The sequence below is a fragment of the Panthera pardus genome, unplaced genomic scaffold (assembly GCF_024362965.1).
Source record: "Panthera pardus isolate Hobbes unplaced genomic scaffold, ASM2436296v1 HiC_scaffold_2, whole genome shotgun sequence".
Taxonomy (NCBI): domain Eukaryota; kingdom Metazoa; phylum Chordata; class Mammalia; order Carnivora; family Felidae; genus Panthera; species Panthera pardus.
Genome location: NW_026526765.1, coordinates 131790141 through 131809730, shown reverse-complemented (window position 1 = coordinate 131809730; position 19590 = coordinate 131790141). Strand labels below are relative to the sequence as shown.

The window sequence follows — 19590 nt, the reverse complement described above, 5'->3', positions numbered from 1 at the left end:
TACAGAAATTACTCAGTGATAAGTAGAATACTTTCTGTTATGTTGTTTAGATACATCTACTGAATATTTACAAAATTTGCTACTTACCATTCTTTCTGGAGAAGATAGCTATCTTCTAAACCATGCACAAAATCCCCAAATTATTGGCTATCAAATTGTTTAGCCTCTGATTCTTTTTTTAAACTTTTTTAAAAAAATTTAACATTTATTTATTTTTGAGAAACAGAGACAGAGCATGAGTGGGGGAGGAGCAGAGAGGGAGACACAAAATCTGAAGCAGGCACCAGGCCAACATGGGGCTTGAACCCACAGACCATGAGATCATGACCTGAGCCGATGTCGGACGCTTAACTGACTGAGCCACCAACATGCCCCTGACTCTTTATACTGCAAGAGAATGGACATTTTTTGCATTGCTATCATTTTTAGTTTTCAGGTCTTCTGACAATCTTATCTGTTGCCCAGATGTATTAAAAAAAAAAAAAAACAAATTTCAAAGTGTTTGAATTACTCAAAGCAGTCAAAGCATTTGGCTGGTATGATTGAACATAGCAGATGTATATTAGCTTTGAAGAAATGATGCACATATACTATCTGTGTATATATTCTACCTAGAGAAAATTTAAAATTTAGAGAGACTGAGGTAGTGTCTCTGTGTCTCTCCATGTATATGTGTATAAGTATATATAATGTATGTATTATATATGTGTATACATGTATAATTATAAATGCAGATATAGAGACATGTTTAAGATCCTTTGTATTGGAAAATGCAAGACAACTTGTTTTTAATCCATAGGGCTTAATTATACTGTCTCCTTTTATTTTTAGTGTTTATGCATTTATTTTGAGAGACAGAGAGAGAGAGAGCACACATGTGGGGATGGGTAGAGAGAGGAGGAAAAAGAATCCCAAGCAGGCTCCGGGCTTTCCGTGCAGAGCCTGACATGGGGCTCTATCTTAAGACCATGAGATCATGACCTGAGCCAAGATCAAGAGTCAGATGCTTAACCAACTGAGGCACCCAGGCACCCCTATACTGTCTTCTTAATAGATCATTGAAAAATCACCAGGCTTGTAAAATTATGCTACCAATTCTCTTTTGCTGCATACCAGGATATCTATAATTTCACTTTCTAAATCATACTTGAAAATATTTTAGTAAATAAATATGACTGAGGTAAAAAATTACTTTTGATGTTCTTTATAGGGGATGGAGCATGGAACATGCCAAAGTTCATTTTGGGTATATTGAGTGTTGGTGGGCAGCAGGGGAGAAGGGGAGCAGATTTTTTCACATAAAAAATATAAAGAAATTTGACAAGAATATTATAAAATTAAAATCAGTAGTATTAGCCATTGAGTGTTTTTTTGATTAGATGTAGTGAAGTATATGTTTACCAAATGCCAGAGGATATCCAGAGATAGATATAACCATATCACCAGGACTAGCAGAGAATGACATCATTAAAATGCAAGAAAAATATGCAAATGATTAGCCAGTTAGAAAGACATCATATGGCGGGGTGCCTGGGTGGCGCAGTCAGCTGAGTGTCCAACTGTTGGTTTCAGCTCAGGTCATGATCTCATGGTTCATGAGTTCGAGCCCCGTGTTGGGCTCTGTGCTGACTGCCCAGAGCCTGCTTGGGATTCTCTCCCTCTCTCTCTGTCCCTCCCCTGCTTACACACACACACACACACACTCTCCCTCTCTCTCTCTCACAAAATAAATAAATAAACATTTAAGAAAGAAAGAAAAAAGGAAGGAAGAAAGAAAAGAAAGAAAGACATCATATGGGGTCTTGGGATGCAAAATGTACAGAAAAAAAATTTTTTTTAACAGGTCCCTAATTCTACTTCAGGTTAAGTGGAACATCCAGAGAGCCAGTGTGCACAACCAGCATTGATTTTGTATGGCGAAAATCAGTTCCCCCTAGCCTCGTTCCTACATCTGTAAAATGTGCCAAAGCAACTATATGTCTTTCCGAATTTTGTAGTGCTCTAACTGTGCAAGTAAAAGTAATCACCCAGTGTCAGTGGTCCAAATGGTACATAATCCAAAGAAAAGTATTTTGAGTGACTTAAAATGAAAGATCTACTTTAGGATTAGATTGGATTAGAAAAATACATTGGATTAGAAAAATATGTCTGTAGCTTTTTGTACTGTACACAGAGTATGTACAAGTCCATATAGTATAATAAATAAAACTAGGAAACATGTTTAGATATAAACACACACATGACTTTAGGGCACAGAAAAGCAATGAGAGGAGTGTTTTGAGGGATACCATGGGGCAACCAAAAAGCTCCATCTCTAAAGGGAGTGGATTCTACTCACTTCTGCCCAGGCGCTTTCACATATCTGTGTCACATACTACCAAGACTGGATGTTAGCACACTTTTTTAAACTAATTTGATAGCTGTGAAAAATAATACCTCATTTTGAAATATACACATTCTTAATTTTCCTTACAGACATTGTCACATAATTTGCTAACAGTATTTATAAAGATGCTCATTGCAGCCTTCTTTGGCACAACAAATATTTGGAAACAACCCATATATCCAATAACTAGTTCTATAAATCATAATCCCACATTCCAACAGTGGGATATTGTTGTTTTTAAAAATATATGTATAGATAAATACATAATGATGGGAAAATTTCTCTAAGACCTACTATTAAGTGAGTAATTATGCAAAAGAGTTATATAGTATGAACTAAGGTTGTTTACATATATTATTCTTGTACATGTTAAAATTTTTCTGCATAGACATACAAAGAATAGTTTATTTGAATTACATTGGAGAAAAGGGCCTTCTGTGCTTATCGTTCTACCACATCCATATGTTACTTTTAGTGTTGTGAATGGGTTAATATTTTCTGTCTGAAACTAAAAGAAAACCTACTTGGCTGGTACTTAAATTTTTTAAGGCTACAATATAAAAAAATGACTGATGTCTTAGATATAGAAAGATACTCAGAGAATATTACAGAATTTCCAGGGAAGGGAAAGGATTGGGGAGTATAAGAGGTAAGATAGCTCAGTGCCTGGAGTTAGACAGCCTTGGGTTTGAATTCTGGATCTTCTGTTCAGCGAAGTTAGTGAATCCAAATGAAATAATTCGTGGAAAGTTCTTAGCATGGTGTCAGTTACATAGTAACCAAATTAATGCTAGCTGTTCATACAGTAGTATAAGTAGAGATAGAGAGGATTGGTTGGCTTTCAGAAATTGTTTTGAGGTTAAAATGAACAGACCTGGGATTGATTATTTGTGAGAAAAAAGATGAAGAGTCAGGTGTTAAGGTAGTAAGGGCTCATGGCTTGGCTTTCAGGTCTGAACAATTTGTATGGATGATGCTTCTCTGATAGGAGGTAGGAAACCCTAAGAGTTAAGTTGGAGGGGAAAGATTTTCACTTTTATTTTTGGCGATCTTTCATTTGCCTGTAAGAGAGTTAAGTACTGGCATTCAGTAGGTAGATCAGAGGAGAGGAATGAGATGGAAATATAAATTTTGGAATTATCAACCCGTAGATGGCGCGAAAATGTTTAAAGTCTAAGTGTGCCTGGAGAGGGAGCATAGCTAGAGGGAGTGGAGGAAGGGGAGGACTGAATCTTTATTCTCAACCCAAACTTCAGTTGCCCTGGGACCCTGCCATTGGCGTTCCAGTAGGTCCTCAAATTTTGTATGTTTAAGACAAAATTCCTCAATTTATTTCCTCAAATGATACTCCACTCCCAATTTCCTTTTTCTTGAAAAATGTCAATATCATCTTCCCAGCTACCCAGGCTAGAACCTACCCTTGGCACTTCTTTATGCAAGTAGGGCTTTGCCTCAGTTGTTTTTACTCCAAATATAATAATACAGTCCTTATTTTTTTTTTCTTACCAGAACTGGAGTAACAATTTCTAATACACTTCCTTACCCCCATATTTCAGATCCATCCACTCAAAGGGATGACTTCTCCACTCAATCCTATAGCCTGAGTATTTGCAGAGAATTCCCTTTGGCTACCCTTTCAATTAGCAGATACTCACACAGGCATTCAAATCTTTCCATATTCTGGTGCTAACCTACCAATTGAGAATTGCCTCCTTATTCCCATGATGGGTATCTCCACTAAGCTTAGGCCTGAGCAGTTTGTACTTGTACATTCTCTGGGTCTTTATTGATACAGTCCTCTTTGCCTACAATGTGTTTCCTCCAGCTATCTGAGTCCCTCAAGGACCATCGAAAATGTCTTATAATTTTCAAAGGGCTTCCCCAGTAAATGAGAGCATTTGTTTGCACTTACTCTGTTACTTTTTCTCTATTAATTATATGTTGCCATATATGGTTGCTGTTCCGTTGAGAGTGTCTTATCCCCTTCTACCCTTCCCATAAATCTCTCCGAGCAACCAGAAGACACCACTACATTCAGTGATGTTTATTGCATGAATGATCGCTGAACTGTTTTATCAAGAAAGCAGAAACTGTAGCATACTTCTACACATTGCATTTCTCCTGATCCATTTAATCTTCTGATTCTAATTCTGTAAGAACTATAGTGTTGCATACATTGTACTACCAAAGAACTAGTAACTAGCTCATTTTTTTTTCCAGGATGATTAATCAGAATAATTTTATGTAAATACAGGACCCCCTTGATCTTTTCCTGTGTGGTAAGTCAAACTACTTAAAAATGTGTTCTTTTTTTAAGTAAATCCACCCTTATTTGAATAGCATAGTATTTTAAGCCAAAAAAGTGCTTAACATTGAGCTTCAAGGAAGCTGGCAGACTTCTTTTGCGTTCTCTTGAATCCAGTTGGCTGAGATACCTGCTGTCAGGTTAATGGCTGTTATCTAACCTAGAAGGAAAGCGGGAGATGGAAGCAAAGCACACTTAAGAAATTTCTCTGTCACCTGGCAAATACTTGGTTTATTTCGGGTTGGAATAACCTAAAGGTAATTACATAGTGCTCTCTGTGCTATTTTAAACCAAGACTTTATTAAAACAAAAAAACAAAATACACACACTTCTCCAACATGGCCCCCGAAGGATCTGATCCATTTTGGACACAGAATTGTTGGACTAGACCTGGAAAGTATTGTAGTTGCAAAGGAAATTCAATCACTGTCATTCCAAACAGTTCTCTCTGGTGGGAAGATGTTCCCCTGGAATGATAGAGATAAAATAGAAATGTCTTGATAGTCTTTTTTCACCTCTCCAACACCCTGTGATTCATGGGCTGAGCACTGGCAGAACTGCAAATGTGTTCAAGAGTCTGTGCTTATTAATTGCTTCTTAATGCAAAACATCTTTTTTTTCCCTCCATCATTGTGGTGATCAATGTGTACTTTGATATAAAAAAAAAGATTCAGGGGGTTAATGTGACAGTCCTTTCAAAACATATTCACTTCTCTGCTAATCATTCATAAGCATTCTGCTTGATTTTGCCACACACGTTTCCTTAATTTGCTATAACTATATGCAGACATTTTCATTAAAGAGAAAAGAATAGTTTGAACTGTGGAACCAAATGATGAATTAATTAAACACATATGCAAAAAAATCCTTAAACGTCTGACCTCTAGGAATAGATTCAATTCCAAATAACCATGTGTTAAAAAAGGCAGATGAACTACTTTAAAAAGACGCAGAAACACTGACCAAAATAAATAGCAAATCTTAAAAAACAAACCAAACTTTTGTTCCTTAGTATGCTTGTTTCACACTCACTTTATTAAAAAGTTGAAAGATGGAACCGCCAAACATATACATAAATGAATAGGAATGCTGCGCTAATAATTTCCAGTAGAAGTCATCATTTACTTTCCTTATGAGGTCCACTCTCCGCTGTGAATGCTACTTCAGTCTTGTTAAACCACTCTGGAATAATCCACTTATTCCCAAAGACAAATTATCCAAGTCAATGCTGTTAACCTTGTTATAGATTGGCACTCGTCATTATAGATTGTATCAGGTTCTGTAAGATTGTCTATTATATTGGTTTCAGAAATTTTTTTGAACTCTGTTTGCCAGTGACAATTTTCTCTTAATTTAGGAATTCCTATTTCTTACAGAGGCCAGCTGGAAATGAGTAAAGCATTACAGAGCCTTCCTTAGCTGTTGGCCTAGAGAATACACATTCTCTCCAAAATATATATCTTTGGCACACTCCAGAAGGAAGGAATCTCGGGTAATCTCTGTGCTGGCCAAGTGTGAGAATTATTATTTTTAACCCCTGAATACACAGCAATTTGTTTTTGTTTTTTTTAAGGAATTAACAAAGTAAACCAGCATTAGTTTAGCTATATTTGTTCACCAACATAACTGCAAATAAATATCTTATAGTGGTATTTTTAGTATTGGGTTTTCCCCTCTTTGGTGTGATGTTTAAGAGGACATTTTACAGCATTTACAGCTTGAAGAGTTTTACAGTTTAACATGCACAGATGAATGGTTCTATAAACTCACTGGCAAACTAGTTGATTATTTAACTGAAGTCTACAAATTTATTTATACCTCAGTGTCCCCATTTGTTGCCAAAGCTAAGTTATCGAAATATCCAGGGTAACAAATAACTAGTACCAAAAACTGTCTTTGTGACTCTTCTGAAGTTCTGAAAGGAGAGGTAAGAAACTATCGTTTAACCAATAACTTTAAAGTTTGGCACTTTACTACAGAATCCCAATACCCAAGAATAGATGTGGAAGTCGTTTTTAGCTCCATGTTCAGAATTGTGTACGCAGAATAGATCTACTTGATCTCAGAACCTCTGGAGCACAGAAGCACTATGGAGTCAGAGATCAATGCCAAGAATGAGGGTCTCCTCTTTACATAGGAGAGTGGTTAAGAGCTGTTGGTGGACATTCCATTTATAAACAGTTCTTAAGTGAAAATAAGTTTTCTAGAACTACATAGGTTACTTCTTGGACCGGAAGAAAACAATGTTCTTTGATGAATTTAACAAAGACATGACTCTTGGTAGATTTCACCATGAGACATTATGGATGGAAATTCTTACATGATTCATGAATATTCAATTGACAGAAAGATAATCCTATACTTTGCAAAAGTAGATTCAAGTAGTATGATGGACAAGAACCTATGAACCTTGAGGACTTCTTAAAATCATTCTCCTCTCTCATTTTGACACTTTATAAATTTTTATATGGCTATTGGTGCCTGCGCAGCACTTTTTCTTTGAATTAAATATGTTTTACTCATGTCAGTGTATTACAGAGCACATTTGCTATCTATCATTCACTACTATTTATTAAATTTATGTCATTCTGCATAATGGTATTCATAGAAACTCCGGGGAACAATACATGTCGGTGATTTTTAAAAGATGCAGATTCTTAATAAACATATTCAAATACATCATGAAAGGATATTTCTATATAAAATAATGAAAACTTAGGAACAGAGTACACTCATACCCCCTATGTAGTATTTGGTGCATGAAAAACTTGTTTATACCATTGTGCTCATTAAAAGCTAATTCTCTTCAATCCATCAGATTAGACTTGAAAACAAATAATCCCATCAGGCACTGATAAAATGTCTCAAGGTAAACAGCCTTTCCTTGAACACCTTCTCTAAGGTGTTTACATATTTTTCAAAATATTAAACCAAGACCTGAGCAACGCTGTCTATTAATGCCATAAATAATATCATTTCAGGAGTGAAATTTCCATGGTCACTTTCTTCCTGCAGTTCACATTTTGGGCAGTGCCTCACCACTCATCCATCTTTTTGTGATGGAAGGAAGGATTCCACACTGTGGCTTACCCATGAGATGAACTTCTCAGCCATTCAGAGTTCATTTCATCCCTCTCTATGATAATGCCACATAGTTAAGAGTTTGTTAAGGATTTTTTAGTGTGTTTGTTTTTCCTACATTTTTTTCTATTTCCCTTCGTTTGTTTACATTTGGGCCAATCCGTAACTTGGCAAAAGCATTGTGGTATCTTAACCTGCCTTTACCAGTACTGGCAAATCCTGTCCATGACAGGGCTATCATCTAACTTATCATCTAACTTAGTTGTATTTACTAAGTTAGTAGATACAACTTTCCAAGACATATCTGTATCTATCATCAGATCATCCTTGGCCATTGTCAGAAAAATATATGAACTAAGTAAACATCTACTATATACTTTCCCCAACTTGGATGTCACTTACTTCTCCAGATATTTCTCTTTCAGTTAGTTTAAATGAAATTTTCTTAGGTAGAATAAAATCTCTTATCTCTTATTGCCTGGCATAAGAATGGCAGAAAGAAAATTTTAGGTAATAGAAATGGTTATAAGATTCTATCAATGTGGATCTCATTTTAAAACAGGATAAAGCCTTCTTAATGATTTGCCAACGTTTGTGTCTATGGTTCTCATTTACTAAATGATTTCTGTATGTATTTTAATAGCCCAAACTGTGAATTATCGAGAAAGTTTCCCTAATCAAGCTTAGTGTTTGACATACAGTGTAGACATAATTTAATAGTCTTAAAAGTTGTCACTAATGTTCCAGGGCCAGAAAGGATTTATTCGATTATAAGAGAAATCTATGGTGATATTATCTAAAGATATGACTCGTGTGTTCCCAAGTGCAGCAAAGGTCATTATTTTCTCAGGTAGATTGAAATGATGACTATCAGGAAGTCAGTTAAACAAATTTCACTTCCAGACACTTTGGGGCTCAGAATTAAAAGCTTCTAGTTCATGGAATTGATTCACGAGGTGCTTTGTTCCAAAGGTCCATCAGGGCAAGACTGACTGTTTGAATTCTTGTCAGACAATACAAGTCTTTCTATTTAAAATACTCCAGGGAATTTTCCCTGTAAAAAAAATATCAATGGCAAGTTATCAGGGACACCTTGTGTTTCTTTACCAGTTGCTGGCAGGTTAATGTTGACAGTTTAGCATTTTGGCCTATAGGGGGAAGTCTATAGTGCTGCCTTGTTTCAAGTACATTTTAAATTTACTTGGTGTTTGTATGAAGAGCAAGACTCAAAATGTAGTAGCTAAAAAGACAGAAGGAGGGAAGGTAGGAAGGAGGGAAAGAAAGGAAAAAGGGAGGAAGGAGAGAAAGAGAAAGCCATTGAAAGTAATTACTTCAAGATCTGTAGAAACACAGTGGAAAGAACATCATATTTGGAATCAAAAGACTTCCATTTGCTGTTCTTGGCACCCTCTCTGTGAGTCCTTATCTGATCCTCCTATTTGAATTACAAAGACCCCCACCCCAAACTTTCCCATCCTTCCTTCCCAGCTTTAGTTTTTTCCATAGCACCTGTCACTATCTAATATGCAGTGTAATTTAAATCTTTATTTTCTTGCTCCCTCCTAATAAAATGTAACCTCCCTGAGGGCATGTGTTTTTGTCTCTTTTGTGTACTATCACATCCCAGTATCCAAAACAGTGTTTGGCACATTGTGGACTTCCCATAAATATTAATTGAATGAATGAATGAATGAAATAATCTCAATGAGCCTCACTCTTTTCATTTGTGAAGTTATGGGGGTTATGACAAAGTGTAACCAAAGTTTAATATGCTGTGTAAGAGCATATTAGATAATGCATGAAATATAATAGCTGCTTCATGTGTCCCTTCATTTGTGTTTACCGTCTAACACACAGATCAGTAAGATGTCTGTACATAGGGTGACTGTATGTCCCAGATTACTCGGGGCTGTCCCAGGGTATGCCTGTACTGTAGGAATAATTATCATCAGCAACTTCTTTCACAAGTGCCCTGATTTGGGTGATAAGTTATATGATCACCGTATCTCAAGACAAATCATGCTTGTGAACTGTTCTTGAAAAACAAGTTTATCTTCTATCTTATAACCTGCGTTATAGCAAAACAAACCAAAAAAACCCTTCTTATTCATTAATGTTTAATTAAGTTCATAGTAAGATACGAGGATGAGAGGTTCATTTGGCAGGATAGAGGAAAAGAAAAGATTTCTGACTATTCATAGAAAGAGAAGTGCTAGCAATGTTCCAGGATGCAGTAATTGGTTAAGCATCTAGTCTCTGAATTTAGCATATGTGAGTTCAGACTCCATTTCCACTCCAGGTCTGAACTGTAAAGACTTGAGCAATTAGTTTCACTTATTTGAGCCTCTATTTCCTCATCAGAGTAACAGGGACAAATATAGGACTTCATGTGACATACTGAATAATCATGACCTAACACAATACCCGACATATAAGAAACAGTAAGTAAGTGCTAACTATCATTAGTGTTGTATGAAGTAAAAGCTTCCGGAATTAGTAGTATCAGTTTCCTTCGATCCTAAAGCAGCAAACTTTGGTTCTGTAGGGTGGCTGATTATTTAAAATACTAAGCAATTGAAAAAAAAAATGAAATAAATAAATACATAAATAAATAAAATATTAAACAATTGGCTAAAAGTGGATGAAATTGCCCAATTTCCACAGTTTTGTAATCTGTTTCTAACTCCATTTATTTGATATGTTTTAGTGTTTTGTTAATAAGGTTTATTGATAAAAGTATCAGCTCCATCATATTAACAATTTTTGCTGTTTTTATTTTGTGCAGGAGATCGTGAACAAAATGGGTGGTCAACAAATATTTGAAAAATCAATAAATGCTTGACTATTCTGAAACATTTAAGCAAACTCTAATCTTGGCAGAACTTCTGTCATACCATTGTTGGCTGGCACACTGAATAATTAATTAGATGATGAAATTATAGACCCTGTGCTCTGATGAAGCTTCACCACTTAAAAATTGCCAGACTACAGGGGCGCCTGGGTGTCTCAGTGGGTTAAGTGTCCGGCTTGGCTCAGGCATGATCTCGTGGTTTGTGAGTCTGAGCCCCGTGTCAGGCTCTGTGCTGACAGCTCAGAGCCTGGAGCCTGCTTCGGACTCTCTCTCTTTCTCTCTCTCTCTCCCCCTACCCCACTTGTGTCCTGTCTCTCTCTCTCTCTCTCTCAAAGTAAATAAAGTATAAAAAAATTGCCAGACTATAGTAACTTAATAATAAGTCATTTGGGGTGCCTGAGTGGCTCAGTTGCATACAACTCCTTTTTTTTAATACTTATTTACTGATTTATTTATTTATGAGAGTGAGAGAGAGCATGCGCACACACGTGCATGAGGAAGGGGCAGAGAGTGGGAGGCAGAGGATCTGAAGCAGGCTCTGTGCACAGAGCAGAGAACCCAATGTGGGGACTCGAACCCAGGAACTGTGAGATAATGATCTGAACTGAAGGCAGACTCAACTGACTGAGCTACCCAGGTACCCCTGAGCATCCAACTCTTGATTTCTGCTCAGGTCATGATCTCCAGGTTCCTGGGTTTGAGCCCTGCATTGGGCTCTACGCTGACAGAGCAGAGCCTGCTTAGGATTCTCTCTCTCCTCTCTTCCTCTCTCTCTGCCTCTCCCCTGCTTGCACACATGCACTTTCTGTCTCTGTCTCTCAAAACAAATAAGTAAACAGTAACAATAAGTTATTTGGAATTTTTGCTTTCATAGTAATTTAGACCCAAAAGTGTAGTTATGATCTACTGCAATGCCTTGCTTAACAAAAAGGAAAAATAAGTTCCAGGTAAATTAGTTGTAAGAGACAGTATTGGAGCCCATTTTCCTCATGTCAAGGCCAGAATATTTGGCTTTTTCTTTTAATGTCTGTCTGTCTTTAATCGCAGTGACATGATTTGGGGAAATATCCAGTTGTTTAGTAGTATCTTCTATAATAAAGTAAGAACTAATTTAGAAGACCTTGGGATTTCACTTGTTTCAAGTATCTGTTCATATTTCACATATATGCAATGAAATTTTTACCCAAATGTATTTTATAAAGAAAATAATTAATAGTAATAGTCTGATATTTTTTATTTCCTAAGTGTGCTAATTAAAATTAGATCCTGAGGCTATTAGACTATTTAATTTCGTGAGAAAGCTTATTCTGTTAGGCAAAATGATGGTGTTTTAGTTAAACGAATTATAGAACTTCCATTATTTCCTAGATACAATTTTCATTTTCAGGTTATTCCCAGACAGTTACAAAACTTAACCTGCATAAGGAATGCAACTAACATGTTTTTCTCTTGTTTTCAAAATTTTATGAGAGGCACTATTCAGCCATTATCTGCTAAAATTATGTATTTTGAGTTATCATGTGTCTGTAGTTACTTCATTGCATTTTTTTATAATCCTGAAAACTGATGTATGACTTTGGTGTGTTGATGTCCTTTGGAGTTGACAGAATTCTTTACATATTTTGCTAACTATGGCTAAATCTTTACTCTGTAGAAAATAGCATGCTTAGTTAATAAATCATTGTTTTCAGAAACAAAGCCATGTTGGCTCTTTCACATTTAACTTTGATACCATAAAACAATTGTATTTTCACAGTCAAATAAGCATCAGCTTATTTGTGTTACAAATTAAATCTAGTGATATATTTGGACCTGAAAGATTTCTCTCATCAAAGACCATTGTATATCAAATATGTTCTTCTTTGAAAAATATCCTACAAATGAAGACAGACTCCATTCAGCTGAAATATAAGGAATCCATGAAAAGGGTATTTTATTAGAAAATCCAGATTATCATATTTGTTTTAAATTTTTTTTAATGTTTATTTATTTTTGACAGAGAGAGAGAGACAGAGCATGAGCGGGGGAGGGGCAGAGAGAGAGGGAGACACAGAATCCGAAGCAGGCTCCAGACTCTGAGCTGTCAGCACAGAGCCCAACGCGGGGCTCGAGCTCACAGACCGCGAGATCACGACCTGAGCCAAAGTCGGACGCTCAACCGCCTGAGCCACCCAGGCGCCCCCCCTTATTTTTTAATTTTTTTAATGCAGATTATCATATTTTTATTTGTACAATATTCTATCTCTCCTAGTGCTCAATTACCTGTGGCAAAGGAATGCAGTCCCGTGTTATTCAGTGCATGCATAAGATCACAGGAAGACATGGAAATGAATGTTTTTCTTCAGAGAAACCTGCAGCATACAGGCCATGCCACCTTCAGCCTTGCAATGAGAAGATTAATGTAAATACCATAACGTCACCCCGGCTGGGTAAGCAGACCAAAAAGGGGATGGTTTTGAGAAGCATGGAAATGCTTTTGGCTGTTTTGTGTATTATTGTAAAACTTTGTCATAAATAAATCTATATGAATTAGTTTGGTTCTAACTAAACTAAAACTATGCTTGACTATAGTTTAGTCCCAATGGTCAGGAGGATAAAAAAAACTCCTAAAGACTAAACAAGACTCCTGAAACTGTCTACTCAGAGCCAGGCCCTGGAAATACAAATGCCACACCTCTCAAGGTCATCATAGAAAGGGTTGGAGGATGGAATCCTATTTTGGTTCTGACCAGTTTTGTGGTAGAACTATCAACTAAGATAATGGCTCTGGAAAGGTGAGATTGTGGTATGTACCTTAGATGTCTCTGTTGTCAATAGCCTTCCTTTTGACCCTGGGTGCAAATTATCCTTTCGAGAGAGACAGAGTAAAAAATGGCTTTCAATAGGAATGGATACCTGGATCTAATCCACCAAACAAGAGGGAATAGCTTTTGAATCCTTAAGGACATAATATCAGATACGAATAAATGCTATTAACATGGATTTATGGAAAACCCAAAAGACTCCACCAAAAAGCTGCTAGGACAGATACATGAATTCAGCAAAGTCATAGGATACAAAATCAATGTACAGAAATCGGTTGCATTTCTATGTACCAATAATGAAGCAACAGAAAGAGAAATCAAGAAATTGATCCCATTTACAATTGCACCAAGAACCGTAAAATACCTAGGAATAAACCTAACCAAAGATGTAAAAGATCTGTATGCTGAAAACTATAGAAGACTTATGAAGGAAATTGAAGAAGACACAAAGAAATGGAAAAACATTCCATGCTCATGGATTGCAAGAACAAATATTGTTAAAATGTCAATACTGCCCAAAGCAATCTACACATTCAATGCAATCCCAATCAAAATTGCACCAGCATTCTTCTCAAAGCTAGAACATACAATCCTAAAATTTCTATGGAACCACAAAAGGCCCCGAATAGCCAAAGTAATTTTGAAGAAGAAGACCAAAGCGGAAGGCATCACAATTCCAGACTTTAGCCTCTACTACAAAGCTGTAATCATCAAGACAGCATGGTATTGGCATAAAAACAGACACATAGACCAATGGAACAGAATAGAGAACCCAGAATTGGACCCACAAATGTATGGCCAACTAATCCTTGACAAAGCAGGAAAGGGTACCCAGTGGAAAAGGACAGTCTCTTTAGCGATGGTGCTGGGAGAACATAATAGCAACCTGCAGAAGAATGAAACTAGACCACTTTCTTGCACCATACACAAAAATAAACTCAAAATAGATGAAAGACCTAACTAAATGTGAGACAGGAAACCATCAAGACCCTACAGGAGAAAACAGGCAACGACCTCTTTGATCTCAGCTGCAGCGATTTCTTACTTGACATGTCTGCAAAGGCAAGGGAATTAAAAGCAAAAATGAACTATTGGAACCTCATGAAGGTAAAAAAATAAAAAACTTATGCACTGCAAAGGAAGCAATCAACAAAACTAAAAGGCAATTGACAGAATGGGAAAAGATATTTGCAAATGACATATCAAATAAAGGGTTAGTATCCAAAATCTATAAAGATCTTACCAAACTCTACACCTGAAAAACAAATAATCCACTCAAAAAATGGGCAGAAGACATGAATAGACACTTTTCCAAAGAAGACATCCAGATGCCCAACAGACACACGAAACGATGCCCAACGTCATTCCTCATCAGGGAAATACAAATCAAAACCACAATGAGATACCACCTTACATCAGTCAGAGTAGCTAAAATTAACAGCTCAGGAAACAACAGATGCTGGCGAGGATGTGGAGAAATGGGAACCCTCTTGCACTGTTGATAGGAATGCAAACTGGTGCAGTTGCTCTGGCAAACAGTGTGGAGGTTTCTCAAAAAATTAAAAATAGAACTCCCCTATCACCTGGCAATAGCACTACTAGGAATTTATCCAAAGGATACAGGAGTGCTGATGCATAGGGACACATGTACCCCATTGTTTATAGCAGTGCTTTCAACAATAACCAAATTATGGAAAGAGCCTAAATGTCTATCAACTGATGAATGAATAAAGAAGATGTGGTTTATATATACAATGGAATACTACTTGGCAATGAGAAGGAATGAAATCCTGCCATTTGCAGCAATGTGGATGGAACTGGAGGGTATTATGTTAAGTGGAGTAAGTCAGTCAGAGAAAGACAGATATCATATGTTTTCACTCATATGTGAAACTTGAGAAACTTAACAGAAGACCATGTGGGGAGGGAAGAGGTAAATAGTTTGTAAATAGTTACAAACAGAGAGGGAGGGAGGCAAACCATAAGAGACTCTTAAATACAGAGAACAAACTGAGGGTTGATTGGGAGGCGGGGGGTCTGGGGAAAGAGGAAAATGGGTGATGAGCATTGAGGAGAGCACTTGACGGGATGAGCCCTGGGCATTGTATGTAAGTGATGAATCACGGAATCTACCCCCAATCCAAGAACACACTGTATACACTGTATGTTAGCCAACTTGACAATAAATTATATTTAAAAGAATGAATGTAGCCACAGGAAAAATAATGTATATACATGTTTATATATAAAAATAACTAAATAAATGAGAAAAATGAAAAAAATGTTGATTTGCATATTTTTATGTTATAAAATGTTTTCATATATATTCTCAGTTCCCATTATTCAGTCTAATCTATCTTCAAGAAACAGATTATGTATTTTCTGTAAATATAGCCTACACTTGCCTGAAAAAAATTCATAAATGAATTAGCCTTTATTTCTGTGGCAACTAGTGGCTTTTAACAACAGGACTACCTGTCTGTCATTGGGGTAATTTATGCTTACCACCTTTACTTTTAATCTGCGTGTACAATTTACAGGGTGACAATTTAATCAAACAGAACAATATTGCCAAAATCAAAGGAGCTAAATTGTCATAGATATTTTTTAAGCAGTAAGATTCAATCAAATGGAACAGTTTGGTTCTTCGTGGAAATAAAAATATTCTCATTTTCTAGCCAAATAATTAACATTTCTAGGAAATAGTCAGTTCAAAGAGAATTAAGAGTAGTTAAGACAAAAAGTTAAGCAATCCTAGAACAGATGCCCTAAATCCATGTATTCAAAAACAACATAATCCCTTTCTCTAGCAATTAGTTGGAGTCCTTCTTGAAGTATCACATGGCAGAAAATAATGGATTAAAAGAAAATTTTAATTAAAATTGCATTTTCTGCATTTATTATTTCTTGAAGGTATATCCCTGAACACACAAGCACAGTGGAAAACCTAAGGTTTTAAAAAGGGAAATAATGAATCTTATTAGAATAGTGGCAAAAGAAAGATTTCACATACCTTATCACTGTAAATTTCAGTCACTTTTGATAATCAGCTTTGATTTTATTTTTTTATTAAAATTTTTTTAACGTTTTATTTATTTTTGAGAAGAGAGAGACAGAGCATGAACGGGGGAGGGGCAGAGAGAGAGGGAGACACAGAATCGGAAGCAGGCTCCAGGCTCTGAGCCATCAGCCCAGAGCCCGACGCGGGGCTCGAACTCACGGACCGCGAGATCGTGACCTGAGCTGAAGTCGGCAGCTTAACCGACTGAGCCACTCAGGCACCCCTCAGCTTTGATTTTAAAGATGTGTAAAATCAAGATCCCCAGATATCCCACCTAGATATGCCTGACATCTAAGAAAGGAGGAATGTGAAATAAGTGTGAGCGCATTTGCTTTGGTATTTCATCCATAACAATACTTGTTAATTTATATTCCTATAAAGGTGGATATAGTGAGCCTTTTCGTTTTTCTTTTTAATCTTCTCATCTGAAAATCCAAAAAGAAGCTTAAATGAAAGCCGTAAAATTGAGCCTTAAACACCATTTGTATCACAACTCACTGAATTTGAGAAATCTAACTTGAATGAGTCTAAAAGGGCTCATAAGTAAGACCGTTATTCATCCACTTTACTCCTTTATTACAGGGTGTGTGTGTGTGTGTGTGTGTGTGTGTGTGTGTGTTTCCTAATCTTACTGTTAAGTTCTAGAAGGCAATATGAACGAGTCAAAGTGCGTGTGCAAAATCCTTCCCCTTAAGTGATTGCTACTTGTTTTACCCCTGGCACTGAGGATATCGACGTGTATTGAGTTCCCTGTTTTCTTCTTCACAGCTGCGCTGACTTTCAAGTGCCTGGGAGACCAGTGGCCTGTGTACTGCCGAGTGATACGTGAGAAGAACCTGTGTCAGGACATGCGCTGGTATCAGCGCTGCTGTGAGACATGCAGGGACTTCTATGCCCAAAAGCTGCAGCAGAAGAGTTGACCTCTAGCAGGCTGGCTGGCTCACAGCTCTTTGCAATTACATTATTTATAAACACACACACTAGCATGTTTCTCAGACCAAATATTATCAGATTACGTATAATTTAATCAGATTAATTTATTTTGGTGCCCGCCAAACATCCAGTATGGTGTTTGTTTTGGTCATACAAACATTTTGATTTATACTATATGGCTTCATAAATAATTTTATATGAATAACTTGGATCCAGTTTCCAGAATAAAAATAAAAAGGGAAAAAGAAAAAAAAAAAAAAACAAGATCATTAGGCTCTAAAAAAAAATTTTTTTTTAAGTTAGGGCTGTCTCTAAGGTGCTATTCTCTCCCTGCCGATACCATTGAGTTATCCAGAATGTATACTAACTTAGTGTAATAGTTTAGTTATATAAGGAGAGAAGTCATTTTTGTTTTCTTGGTTTCCTGATGCAGAATTAGCCCATTTTCTGTCATCTACAGGAGATGTGGAAACATAACAAACCTCAGAGTGTTGAACAGGTTTTTAGAGAATGTATTATGAATTTGGTTCGGATTTAGAGATATCCATAGGAAAAATTCTACTGTAATTATAACCTTATTTTAATAATGGAAAGGAAAAGTCAAAATAGAGACTTTGATCATGTTCATGAACATGTACTTGAACACAAGTAGTGTAACAATGAAACACTGTAATGATTTACACTGAATCACCATTGCACTGTTGATATAGTGTAGAGAAACCATTATAGAAATGGTAACATCCTACAAAAATATGTATTATTTTAACATGTTGTCATTAGATTTTAGCTTTTTAAAATATTTTGAAAGAAATCAGCGATCCACCCATTGCCTTGTATCTTTTTAGTAGATTTATAAAAGAGTATAGTACTTAGCCTCACGAATCATCATGAGAAAACTTACCAATTATTTTCCAGCCTTTTCCCTAGAAACAAGAAGAAACAAAATGCTTATGATACTGTGGTAGTTTCATTGTGTTTTTTCCTTTCGAAAACTAAAAGTTTTACAATTCTGTGAAACGTTAAAAAAAACAGCTTAAATGTTTTCTTGTGAGAAAATGTTGTACATGATTCACATGATTTCTTAGATTTTTTTTTTTTCAATAAAATATGTGAAGCTTCCTGTTGGGAGGCACTTCTTCACAGGTCTCTCACGTCTCTACACCTCTTGGCACTGTCTGCTTTTGTTCGGGAGTGTCTGGTAAGGGATGTTTGTACGGCCGTGGAAGACAGTTGAACAGCCTTGGATAAAGATAGTGGAGCAAAGGGCAGACGTGCCTACCTCTCATTATAGAGGTTTCCAGCCCTAAAACGGGGGTCCCTCTCCTGTGATACAAGTCACTGCATGTGCAGATATCACCCTGCTGTCTTTGTGTCACCCTGGGGGAATTGGGGCTCAGGAAACTGGCACAAGAAAATGCTGACTCTGTGCTACTGCTATTGCTGTGAGTAACAAAGTCCTTTGTCTCCAACCCAGAGACAAAGAATCTTCTCTTTGTCTTCTGTGTTCTGCCCTCAAAGTGGGCAGGCTGATACAACAGATTGGAAGTAGAGTAAAACCTCACCATCTGCACGGTTCATGACACATCCCTCATCAGTGATTTTTTACCTTCATTTTAATATGGAGGGCATTTTGATTCTAGATGTTCCCTTACTTATGTATATTCTTTTGTTTAATTGCTGAGATTTCATTTAATTGCTGAGATATAAAATTAACTAATATCCATACATCTTAAGTCATGAGAGTACGGGCATCAGAGAGGTAAAAAATTACATTTTAAGATGAGACGTTCTCAATCTCATCCCTTGATTCCTAAGTCTGTGAATCTAAGTAGAAATAGCACCCTGTGGGGCACCTGGATGACTCAGTTAGTTGGTTAAGCGTCCGACTTCAGCTCAAGTCATGATCTCACGGTTTGTGGGTTCAAGCCCCACGTCGGGTCTGTGCTGACAGCTCAAAAAGCCTGGAGCCTGCTTCGGGTTCTGTGTCTCCCTCCCTCACTGCCCCTCCCCCACTTGCGCTCTGTCTCTCTCCACCTCAAAAATAAATAAGCATTTTTTAAAAATTAAAGAAATATCACCCTGTACTGGTAGATGAATCAGAACATATTCAGTATCTTAGAAGACCTTCAGAATGTTTTCACCCAGTTGGTGCTAGAACTGAATACTGAG

The 19590-nt window shown here is 36.7% G+C and overlaps 1 protein-coding gene across 4 annotated transcripts in view; it reads left to right on the top strand.

Annotated features, from left to right (window-relative positions):
- Positions 1–18580, top strand: part of ADAMTS19 (ADAM metallopeptidase with thrombospondin type 1 motif 19) — a 237443-nt gene extending 218863 nt beyond the window's left edge. For all 4 annotated transcript variants that reach the window (XM_019422109.2, XM_053907517.1, XM_053907518.1 and 1 more), the window contains 2 exons: positions 12875–13052; positions 17257–18580. In XM_019422109.2, coding sequence (XP_019277654.1) covers positions 12875–13052; positions 17257–17408 — 330 coding nt within the window. In that variant the 3' untranslated portion in view covers positions 17409–18580. The remainder of the gene's footprint in view (positions 1–12874; positions 13053–17256) is intronic.
- The last annotated feature ends 1010 nt before the right edge of the window (positions 18581–19590 follow it).